At 40.9% G+C, this 12,853-nt stretch overlaps 1 protein-coding gene across 1 annotated transcript in view; it reads right to left on the bottom strand.

The window, feature by feature from the left end:
- agbl1 (AGBL carboxypeptidase 1) overlaps window positions 1-12,853 on the bottom strand; it is a 96,248-nt gene that overhangs the window by 31,400 nt on the left and 51,995 nt on the right. The window contains exons 15-20 of the mRNA XM_030366727.1: window positions 10,772-10,852; window positions 9,985-10,074; window positions 9,504-9,652; window positions 5,368-5,455; window positions 4,807-4,939; window positions 3,272-3,425 (exon numbers count right to left, since the gene is read on the bottom strand). Of these exons, the coding sequence (XP_030222587.1) occupies window positions 3,272-3,425; window positions 4,807-4,939; window positions 5,368-5,455; window positions 9,504-9,652; window positions 9,985-10,074; window positions 10,772-10,852 (695 nt within the window). The remainder of the gene's footprint in view (window positions 1-3,271; window positions 3,426-4,806; window positions 4,940-5,367; window positions 5,456-9,503; window positions 9,653-9,984; window positions 10,075-10,771; window positions 10,853-12,853) is intronic.

The raw sequence follows: 12,853 nt of genomic DNA, 5'->3' as shown, positions 1-12,853 counted from the left end.
ATGCTATTGGCATTCATTTTAAACTTTTAAATCGGCCTATCCGTTGATCCGTCTATCTCTCTGTTTGTCTGTCTTTCAGACATGGCCCTCACAGTCACACCCTGCTTTCTCTCACCAGGGATCAGCAGAATAAACAACAAGACAAACAGAAGGACAGACAAAGCGCATGTCTCGTGTCCTCAGACTCAGTTATTTTCCCATGTGTCTCATCAGCAATTGCTCAGAATTAGTGGAGCTGAGAAAATCGTCTCTCACGGCCCATTGGTCAGAAAGGCTGGTCATCATTCATTTCTATTGGCTGGTTGCCTGTTGAGGTCCATTACTATTGGCCCATGGCTTGTCGACATTCATTAGCATTGGCCTATAGAGTTGTTGAGGTCCATTACTATTGGCCTATGGAGGTGTTGAAGTCTATTACTATTGGCTGATGGAGTAGTTTTGCAACATTAGTTTCATAAAAATAAGTTGGGTGTATCAGTGTTGTGGGATAGCTGTTTGTGTCTTCTTTTTGTTGATGCATTGTATTGGCTTTGAGAGGGCAGATATCCAAGCAAATTTAGAGAAAACGATAAACCAAATATGATGCCCGTGTTCATATTGATTTAAAGCCTTATTTGCAGATTTTCGTAACAAATATTGAATGGAGCTAAATGGAAAACCACCCAACCTTTCAAATAACTTTTTTCCCCAGAGCTAGATTGAAAATATGTAAAGGTTGTCTATTCATATTGTATCTGTGTTATATCTGTGCTCAGTAATTGAATCCTGTTGTATTTCATCCGCATGTTACATAGCATTTAAGTAGTTGTACATTTTTTTCCGAAGATTATGAAAAAAAGATTGTCCTCGTGCACTTTAACAGACTTTCAACACCCTTTTGTCAACGGCAGGAAATTGACAAGTTGTCCATTTTGTCCATGATTTTTTTAGCTAATATAATTGTGTTGAAATTGTAAATAATTAAACTTGAAGAAAATACTTTTGTTTTGAGAATTCTCAAAACAAAATACCAGAATTAGGTAGGTAAAAATAATACTTGTAGACTTCCAGAAATATTTTTCTCAGTTTGTATTTCTGGCAATATGCTTAAGACATTACTCTGGCACTGAGTAGCTTTGTCGAGAAAAGCTGCTGGTATTCAATACGAAAGCATTCTGAATTTAATGAGAAAACCAGGACAGCTTCTACCAACACCATAACAGTAGTGAGTGCTATGACTCTATTAGCACCAGTTTTTGAAGCTACAGAATTTATAATGTTTTCTTTAACTCATCTATGACTAACCACAATCAGTCAATAGGCCAATGGCATAAAGCTTGCTCTCACTGATTTGAAGAATGAAATATTTGTCTATGTAGACGGTTTGCCCACCTGACTGCTATTCATAACCTACTGTATAAATGGCAATCGCATTATTAAACACTCTATTGAATCTTGGTCTTTAAATCAATATTGCTTGAAATAAAGGAAAGCTTGAGGATCTTTCCACCAGGATCATAGATTCCAATAACCTAGTCTAACCCTAGTCTAAGGGTCTAATGCAGGCAAAGAAAATTGAAATTGGTCCATTATTGAGCGAGAACACAGCAACCTTCACATGCAAAAACGGACTGCATTGTAACCCTTTGGGGCAATTAGGCCCCGCCGATATACGTCCCGGAAGTGCTTGTTGTTGCCTCTAACAGTGACCATCGTCCAACCGAGTCAGAATGATGAATTATAAGACATAGTCATAAAAGTGGTTCACGCAGCCTGATCTACGTAATGCCACTCCATTTGACGTAGTCTGGCATTTACAGCCCGACCGCCAGATCCAGTGTTTGATATCGTCAATCATCCAGTCAGTCATCGACTGTACATCCATCTGTGTTTGCCTTTTCATTTTGCACTCCAAATCGATCAATTCCACCAACGAGACTTTGAACCTGCCAGCTCCGACAGAACATTTATTCTTCAATTTATTCTGTTTTGTAAAAAAAAATGATCTATATATGCTTTTGATTCTAAATTAAATTAAAATATTGGATTTTAATGGAAAATATTACCTATATCTGCTCTCTTTATTTGAAAAGGATGTTGCGTAATATTTAAAATACCAGTTTCTAATAAAAGCATTTCCTGTAGGCCTATGATAATATGGTAATGGTGATTTACCATGATGAATTGCATATGGTCGTCTCCTCCCAAAGAACTTTTTCTTTACCCATGGGATTGTTAAGGATCGCTGGTTTTCAATTTAGTAGTGAAATATAAACAAAGTCTGTTATAGTTATAGATGTCTCTCTTTGCATGCCTGGCTAGACATTTGCAAACACACACACACACACACACACACACACACACACACACACACACACACACACACACACACACACACACACACACACACACACACACACACACACACACACACACACACACATAAACAATAAGACACAATAAGACACAAATAAAACATGCATACGTGACCTCAGTCTCATTTAAGACACACACGCTGACACATAGGAAAAAACACAAATAACACCCACCCTCACATAACATTCTAACATTGTATTCTTCCCTTTGCAGAGAAGAGTATCACAGAAACCGATTCCTAACTTCATCAGGAATATTTGGCCGCAGGCTAACTACAGCCAGTGATCCAGACTGCAGGCTAGTTTACTATCCCCACTGGGAGCAAGCTTGTTATGTTGTATTCTGACTGCAAGCTAGCTCTTTACTTTGTATTCTGAGTTCATAACCTTTCTTTTGTTTTCGGGTTTTCGTGTTGTCAACTGGATGGCTACTTTGTTGGATTGGATATAAAACCTTCATCTGTCAATTTCAATTAAAGGGATCTTTAAGTAGTTGTATCTGATGAAGTCTATAATTTATATTCTTATTCTAGCATATTGCATTATAATCTATAATCCATCCTTATTATACTATACTAAAGTATCTGCAGACTTCTAATTGATTTTGTCCTGTCAATATTCTCAACTGGTATTTCCTTTTACAATATTGCAATAACTACAATATATTAAGGAATGTCTACCCACATGCAAATGCACTGGTGGAGGTAGAGACAGACACAAGATTTCTATATTTATATTGGATGAGATGCAATTGAGTATAAGTGTCAAAAGGTGTTGACACTAAACCAACACACATGCCTATTATTATCATAACTGGAGATCATTTTGAGTGTGTGGTTCAACTGGCTTCTACCGTTGCACGTTCATAGAGCTTTATTTTAACAGACAAACACACACGCACGTACACACACACTTACGTAGTTGGTGCATGTCCCTCCACCCTCTGCTGGCAGGGCAGGCGGTGATGGTGACTAGTGGACATGGGTTTCCAGCCAAGCTGGAGCACAAAGTCTGCTGCCGGAAAAACACCTTGGCAGGGTCCACCGATCGCCCCAGCACCTGGAGATGGGACTGTGTGGAGCCAGAGAGGGGCAGAGATAAGAGAAAGAGTGCTATTAGGATTTAGGCACATTTTGCCTGGATGGAAAGGCACATTTCCAACAAATGGTTGGAGAAATAAGCTAATGGAGAAATGTTTTATTTTTTAAGGAATAATAAGTTGCTAAATTATTCCACAAAGGGTAGGGATGAAGATAAAGGTTGTACACGTTTCGAAATGCAAGTTTATAATTATATAAACCTCGTGAAGCATGAATAGGAAAGAATTATAAGTGGCAATTGTTCAAATTTGCGTTGTCAATGTTTGTGCCGAGATAGTACGACTTAAAAATATGTCAAATAAATAAAAAAAGACATCTGAGAGAGAGCAACAGACAACAAGCTGTTTATTCCTTCCTTTAGTCCTTTCAAAGTTTCCTGTATTCATGTTTTGCAGCTAAATGACAAAGCAAGGCTGGGGGAGAATGAAAAGGCATAATAATTAGCATGCTTACGAGAGGGAAATCAATGATATGAGAAGCATCCTGCCACCACCAATCACTGATAAAAAAAACGTGAATACCGGACAGTCTTGCTTCTATGCCCGTTGCTTGGAGACAATATGAATGACTTCAACAAACATGCAGCAACTCAAATATAATTTCCCTATAATTGCAGTTATTTCCTGCTTCTATACTGATGGTTCTATCTATGGTTTTGTCTCCCTTATCGCCAGCATCATGAAATGAGGCTTTCAAAAGCAGCTATTTCCTGCCCACTAGTATTGTATATATCATGAAATGGCAGATGAACGCTAAGCTTTATGAATGTAGACTTCCATTGTTATCCAACAACCAGCAAATTCAAAAAGATATATACATGTGCCCACATGTTCATTTGTATTTGTATGTTAGGCGAACAAACACGTAGTTTTCCTCTCATCCTGACATGCCCATAACATATTTTAAAATTGTGTTGCATGAATTCACCGTAAGGAGGGATTCTGAAGACCAAAGCAACATGACACATATATTTTGATAACAATGGAAGATGATAGTCTTTTGCAAGACCTGAAAGCAGCATAAAAACATTCTCAGACGAGGCCTGATTCTCAAATGCATGGACATACACACGCACGCATACATCACTCTTATTCTCGGCAATCACACGTACACACACAGATACATACACAGACACAAACAGAACTAAAACTAGAGTTTTTTTGGCACAACAAAAGCAAAGGTGGATAGTAAAGCTCCCGTATTCAGAAAATGTATGTTATGGTCACACCTTCAAACCTAGAAACACAGGCAGACAGACAGACAGACAGACAGACAGACAGACAGACAGACAGACAGACAGACAGACAGACAGACAGACAGACAGATGGATAGATAGAAGGAAAAATGTGTACCTGCAGTGCAGAATATGTGTAAGGATAGTGGTAGGCCAGGTAGCATACGTCTTCTTTGTGTTTAAAGGTCACAGTAAAGGTCAAAGTGTAAAAGGTCGGCCCTCTGCTGCCCTGTGCTGGACAGAAGTGATTCCTAGATAAAAAAAAAAAAAGGGGGAATCTAAATTTGAGGCAAACATCACAACAACAGCTAGACGGGTGAAAGCTAAAACCATATTTGTAAACTCAAGTGTAAATTGATAGGGAATTTAGTTATGATTCAAGCTCTTATTGGATTGTTAAATGTTCTCTGCTAAGATACAATATTGGATGTTGCATTAGTGTACAACAACAAAAGACTGGCCAAGAAGTATTTCAGGGCTAAAAATTGTTCAGCTTACAACCACTACAAGCAATCACAGTCGATTTTATGATTGAATGTTTGCATTTTATTTCAACAGATAGAATGGAGGAAAAACGATGAGGGTGTTTGTTATGGCAACTGTCCAAGAGGGAACAATTAAGCAAAACGTGTGGGTGGTGTGAATCACATTAGACGCTCAATCTGGGGCCCAGAAGTACCTGAAGTAACAGATCTCCGTGCCAGTCCGCACCCAGTGTGGTCTGCCATCGAGAGCTTCTCTCACAGAGTAGAGAACAGGCTGCATACCTGCAGCACACACACACACACACACACACACACACACACACGCACATGCGCACACGCACAGAAACACACACAGACAGCAATATAAAGGGTCTGCAATTCCCATATTCCTCAGACTGCAGATAAAAGTTTGCACAGGCATGCACACACGCGTCGCACACACGCACACACACACACAAATGCGTGTAAAACACAAGATGGGAGCTGCTCAGAGTGTTCAGAACCTCAGAGTAGATGCTTGTTTCTGCGGTCCAGGCTTTAGCTCGAGGGCTCCTGCAGTGTAATGGTGGGCAGTGAAGGGGTTTCTCTGCCATCAGCGCCAGCCAATAAAGCCCATCTAAATAATGGTTACGTCTAAACAAAGTTAGACAACATTCATTTGTCTCCCAGGGCGAGAGAGGAGGAAGCCCATCCTGCATCAGACCCCCATCCAGAGACACACACACTGAGCCGTACACACCCTGGCTCCCAACCCCTCCTATGGGAGATTGTTGTGAGGAGTTCCGTTTTGCACCGGGGTCGGAGATAGATAGCTACTTTACTTTCTTCTCAATCAGGATCTTCGTTCAGACAAAAAAGCCATTTTCCATACAATGGAAGGACGGGCTATTTTGTAAAAACACTGTCTTCTTCCATTCACTGACTCACTACCTGAGATGAAACAATTTCCTGGAAACCTAGTTTGCAGCTGCAAAAAAACATTATGTGAGTGAAGTGCAGATGCCTTTTTTTTGTATTTTGTATATTTGAGTGTGTTTGTGTGTGTGCGTGTGATGGTGTCCATGTGTTTGTGTGCGCGCATGCATCCTTGCGAGAGTGCACATGCATGTGTTTGTTTGCCTGCATGTTCACGTGTGTATCATTACGTGCCAGTGTGTGTGTGTGTGTGTGTGTGTGTGTGTGTGTGTGTGTGTGTGTGTGTGTGTGTGCGTGTGCGTGTGTTTGTGTGTGATAGTGTGTGTTGTAAGAGTGTGTGTGTATGTCTTGGCTGCAATAGATTGCCGAGGACAAAACAGGAAAACAGCAAAAAGTCGGCCCTATCATTGTTCAGCACACACTCTGCCCAGGTGGTTCCACAGGGGGGAGGGGTTGAGTGCAACAGCAAGCTCAATAAGTAGGACAATCCCACTAGCACTGATAAGACATGTGGGGTTGGGAGGTGAAGAAGTAGCTTCGACCTCACTTTATTGCTTCAACTGAAGTCGTGAGACTCCGATGGAAAGGAACGCAGGTCAGGTCTATATGTGTGGGTGCAGACTAGATTCCCATTATTTCCAGGTGTCAAACACGAAAACACGGAAACAAGCAAGCATATTTAGCAAGCCAAGAGCATGAGCTGGAGACGGTGCAGAATCACCAGGTGTGGATTGTTAGTGTTAGTGTAGACTAGAGTTGTATTCACATGGTGTACTGAGCTTGTAGCAGAGTTTACTTCAATGATGATGAAAATGACCATGAAACCATCTGACAAAAGAACAGGCTTGCGATGGTTAGCATTGGGTTTAGTCTCATCCATTGCTGCCAGCTTTCATCTAACCGTCTTGTAGATTGTCTGGGATTTTGCAAATCACACAAACTCGCTCTCCTATTCTCCCATCTTAATTTATGTAATATAAATAAATATGATGGCTCTGTCCTCAGGCTACCCCACCTAATCATCCTAGGTAGATTGCCAGGTAGATCAGGATCATCTGATTTATTATGCTGTGGCAGCTGAGCTGCCAGAAGTACTATCATGGCTAACCTTTGGTTCATAGCGGTGCTCTGACCTTTTTATTAATATATATTATTGCTTCCTCATATTTCTCTATGTTCTTATATGTCTCTTGGTCTATCTGTCAAGCCAATATCTGCAATATTCAAAGCCAGAGAAGATAATGTAGCATTCAAATTGGGCTACACATCATAGGGTGCTTTTCATTTTCGGTGGGGGTTATTTCATGGAATGCACACATATCACCATATGGTCTGTTTGCTAAATTGACACGGCCTGCAATTAAACTTAGTGATGGAGCTTTGGAACAGCTTGTACCCTATTAGGTTATCCTTGGTTTTTTCCTGAACACTATAATTAATTTAGGATGCAGTTTTTTATAAACAAATCAGATGGCTTAAATTGAAAGGTTAGCTGATTTTGACCTTTGACTACCTTTCACTGTTTGGTGTGAGAAGACGCTTAAAGAAGGCAAAGCCAGGAAAAGCAGCACACCGCCGATAGCACACTGCCCTCCGATAGCAGGAATAAAACCAGAGAACAGACAGGAAGGAACAGGAAAACCAGAGTAAAGATGAGAATCAATCAAAAACTAGCAAAGTGAGCGGTTGAGCTGGTTAGAAGGAAACAGGCAAATCTCCACTATTGATGGCTGAAGCAGAGGAGCAGGCTGACTAGTCAGAACATGACACCTGCTGCTGGCAGGTGACAGCCAGACAAGACTCCCACCATATATATAGTTTCTAAAAGGAGGTTGAAGATATTGCGTTGACGGGTGGCCATTTTGTAAAAAGAAAATGAAAAACAATGACAAAAAAACATTTCATGAAAGGCAAGGAAAACCTCAAAAGAAGCCAAAGCCGTGTTCCACTGTATTGGAATAGAAGTGAGATTCAATAGTACTGAAGGTATCCCTTCATCTCCATGGTGATGCATCGTCTCTCTGCATTAAATGCTGGGAGTCGTTTGGAGAGACTTTTGAGGATCAAGATGCTCTTAAAGACAGTTACCCACCAACACCAACATACAGAAGCCTGAGGCTCAACATTGAGAACTATTATCATGACCTGAAACCATTTTCGTTGAAATCCATTTAACCTTGAGACTCTACTGAACCGGGAAAATATATAATCTGGAAACGATGTGCTCATGCAAATAGATCATGCATATATTCAACACACAATGTATTAGTTATGTTTCTTCGGTATGCCCTATTTGAAGCGTGTGACCACAAGTTTCTGTTTATTCAAAATCCATCCAAAATTCGAATTAAGTCAATAAAATGAAAAAAATCGAATTAGCTCAATCTAATCAAAACATCATATATCGAAAGGAACATGCACTATGCATACCATACACCCCCTGTACTACTTCAAAGCTATAAATTGAATAACATATGAAAATCCCGTTATATAGCTAAAGTGAAATATGAAGTATAAACTTTCTAAAACAAGTGTCGACTTTGAATGAATAGGATTGCCCAGGAAAATCTGCTTGGATGAGCTGAAAGGGAAAAGGAGAATTTAAGCCCAAAATGGGATGCACACATTTTGTGTACTTGACTGGATTTGAAGGCTTGCCAGGTACGGATGGTCTTTTAAGCATCTGCTGCTATGGAAGAGATTAATGCTCTGTTGAAGGAGGATGGCTGAATCATGGCGAGTGTTTGGTTTAAAGGGCTGGGGATTAAATGTATTGGTATTATTGTGTGTTATTTGTCTTTTGGACGAATACATAATTTTTATTTTGTTGAATTTGTTGAAGATCAGGGTTGAGGACTGTCAGTTTTCTTTCAGTGTGAGAGAACTTCATTTCAGTTCTCTCACACACACACACACACACACACACACACACACACACACACACACACACACACACACACACACACACACACACACACACACACACACACACACACAGACACACACGCACACACACGCAAAAGCACACTCACACCTACACACCGAATGAGAAAATTGAGTGGAGCCAATTTACAACTACACTTTAGGACATCATGGGGACCAGTACTTAATTGTTTTGGGCTTGACCAAAACTAGAACCGTTTGTTGTAGTTTAAGCTATTTAAAATACAATTGGGCGTTTTGGCCTCCCGAGTAGCTGGATTTAATAGGTTTGGATGTGGCACATTTCTAAAATGAATTCCCAACTTCGACATTGAATTTGCTGTTGGAAGAAGTTATCGGCCATGGCCGTTTCCATTGAGCCAGTGTTTCAAATCAATGCGTTTATCGTCAATTGTACTATTATTAACGGCTTGCTATTTGTTTCAATGAGTAGAACAATTCCTGATTGATTCTAATGGGTTCTCTCGCTCACCATAGTTGAACTGGCTGTTGGTCTTCTCGCAGTTGATGACGTTGAAGCGATAGGGAATGTCGGCCGCCATGTTGCTGACCTCAAAGTAAAACCACTGGGTGTTAATGGAACAGTTGGCGTCTGCATTCAAGATGAGGTCATATTCATATCTGTGTCAGAGGGTTGGAGAGAGTGGAGGGAATGGAGAGAGGGGAGTGTGGGAGAGAAGACAAGACTGTTTATAATGAAATAAATGAAGTCATTATCATTGCAAAGCCTTTTTTTCAAAGTGCAGTTTACATGGTCACCAGCATTATGCATTTAGAACACACAATACCACCCACGCAGTGGAGTGAGAGTGCCTGTCTGTCTGTCTGTCTGTCTGTCTGTCTGTCTGTCTGTCTGTCTGTCTGTCTGTCTGTCTGTCTCTTGTCTCTGTGTGTGTGTGTGTGTGTGTGTGTGTGTGTGTGTGTGTGTGTGTGTGCCACTTGGTGCCACTTACCTCCGGACCTTCACAGCTTTTCTCAGATTACCACTCTCAAACTTGGAGAAAAACCTCAGCGTGTCCGGCTGGTCATTTATACACTGAGGACTAATAGGGAGGGAGGGAGGGAGGGAGGGAGAGGGAGAGAGAGGGAGCGAGGGAGATAGGGAACATATACAGAGCTCACTTTGACATTTCAATTAAAAGGGAGGGAAAGTTAATTGGACAGGGGGTGAAAGAAGGGCCAGGAGTAGGAAAAAGGTTAGCTGATGCATACCATTTAGTAGAGTAAAATAACAATTAAATGTAAATATATATATATACGGTATAAATATATATATATATATAAATGGTACTATGCATCATCTAACCTTTTCCTATCTATATATATTTACACATATATATGATGTGTTTTTGATACTTCGTGGCATTAGCTAAACAAAAGCCAATGAAAAGCTTGTTGTAATACAATGTAAATTGTATTTTGTGTTCAAGAGTGCCTGAACTGACAACATTTAGTTACCACACTGGTTTGAAATCACACTACAACCTGGTCTCTCTCTGGAAAGAACAACATCTATCAAACGTGTGTGTGTGTGTGTGTGTGTGTGTGTGTGTGTGTGTGTGTGTGTGTGTGTGTGTGTGTGTGTGTGTGTGTGTGTGTGTGTGTGTGTCTGTGTGTCTGTGTGTGTGCGTGTGTGTGTGAGTGTGTGTGCGCACCTGTGTGTATGTGCACCTGTGTGTATGTCTGTGTGTGCGCATCATTATGCATGTGATTGGGTTAAGTGACCTGGCATGTACTTACCCTGTGTCTTCCAGGTCAAACACCACCTGGTTGATGACGTCGTTGTCAAACAAGCGCTGGATGTCCTCCAACACCTTCTGTCTGACAAAGAGAGAAAGATTCACATCCACAAGCCAAGTGACACCTATAGGAACACTAAATCCAAGCCATGAGGACAGTGTTGGCTAAATGTCATTATAAAATAGCATCCACCCACAGGTGGCAGACTGAACAGTGTGAGGTTAATGGACGGATGGTCGGACCCTGCTTTACCCAGCAACCTGTTTCGCTTTATTGTTTTTAATTAAATGAAAATTACTGTAAATGAAAATAAAAAAACAACATGTTCTATTTTTCAGTGAGGTACAAAAAAAGGCTGCTTCATAATTCAACTGTGAAACAGAGGGAGGCAAAACAACACAGTCTCGGTTTAGTTTGACAGCAAAGTGATTATCCAGTTTGGGTCACGCGATGATAACAGCAGGTAAAACACATTTGGGCTGTTCTTTGGGGAGAGGGTTCTGGAAACTATGTTTATTCGTCCGTTTCGCGTATATAGCGGACTATTGTGTTGTCAATAGGTGTCATGCCCTATTGTAAGGCAGGTTGTAGATATCCCGTGCTTTTGACAAAATAAGTTTGCAAAACTCAGCATATCTGAGGACATAAACCAAGCCTGATTCCTCATTGGTTCAGGTTTTTTCCATCCAAAGCTGGAGTCACAGCTATAATAACTAAATGTAGATCTGTAACAATGGATTCCTACAGTACCCATACGTTGATCTGTAATAAATTGATCTGTAGAAACCATATGAATATCTGTAATAAGAGATATGCATACTCATAGATATGTTATTATAGATACAGGAAGCATACGTAGCTTTGGAATAATAGATACAGTAACATCATGTTGATTTGTAAAAAGGGTTGACAAAGAGTCGAGGGAAGTTGTGATTTTAGTAATGAAATCATGAAAGAGATAGTTATTGTTACATGAATACGATATAAATACTTGAGCAGGACTTGACACTGTATGATCCTGTACATGTGCACGCACAGCATGCATAGAGCGTGTACAGTAAAGCCGAGTTACAGTTCCCAGGGCCTATACCTTAATGCAGGATTTATCACTATCTTAATGGCTAACGTCACATGGCCTTCACCTGGATCTGCGGTGTTAAATCATGGGATGGGATGGAGGGATGTAAGGCCTGGCCCTGTAGTGGAGACATAGCTGCTATAATAAGTAGGCTCAGGCTATTCCTGTATGGCCTTGTCTGGCGGAGGGTGAACTAATGACTGTAGCAGGTATGGCCCATACAGTAGATACGAGCCTAATGATTACGTCCTGCTCTTCCTTATTCAGTTCCGTAGTCTACTTGATAGCAGGACTGGAACAAGAAGTCTCGGCTGTTTGTTTGCAAAATAAAGATGAATACATGGGGTGATCATAAGCAATCTGGAATCAAAAGCCAGATGTTTCCGTTTCAGTTGCCAATGGAATTAAATTATTGTTGGCCGAGAAAAACAGGTCCGCTCGTGCAGTAAGAGCTCCAGACGCAATAACAACACTCATCCGACACTTGTTTTCAGCTAAAGTCTACGTAGCTAATGCGTATAATGCACTCTTTGATGTAGAGGGTGTTTTTTTAATACAGTGAGACAGTCCCACCCCTGGACCCTATGCAGACGGCCCACCAGCCGCACATACACAGAGAACTGGGGAAGATGAAATCAGGCAAACTGGGGCGAGTTTTGCTCACATCCCGGTACTCATGTAATTAAAGTATTCCCACTCGTACCTCCTTTGTACATCAGTAGGCCGTAGCAGTGAGTGGAGAAGTTGAATCGAAACCCAGCCTTCTGAGTCCTCCGTCGGAAGCCTGATTAATAAATAAGGAAGCGGTTGATCTGTGAGCTGGGGTAAACCCGTGGCTGGGGACACGGCCACCAAAACTACTTCCTTCTTCCCATCTTTTTTTTTTCGGTCAACTTCATCTCATTTCCAACAATACTTCATGTGCCAGGTCTCAGGAAGCGCTGGGGTCGCCAATGTGATTGTAGTCCATTTCCAATTATTTTTCTTATGATTCACCAAAGGAA

This window comes from Gadus morhua, chromosome 9 (assembly GCF_902167405.1).
Source record: "Gadus morhua chromosome 9, gadMor3.0, whole genome shotgun sequence".
Classification (NCBI taxonomy): Eukaryota; Metazoa; Chordata; class Actinopteri; order Gadiformes; family Gadidae; genus Gadus; species Gadus morhua.
The sequence above is the reverse complement of the archived record's forward strand: the minus strand, read 5'-3'. Positions and strand labels throughout refer to the sequence as shown.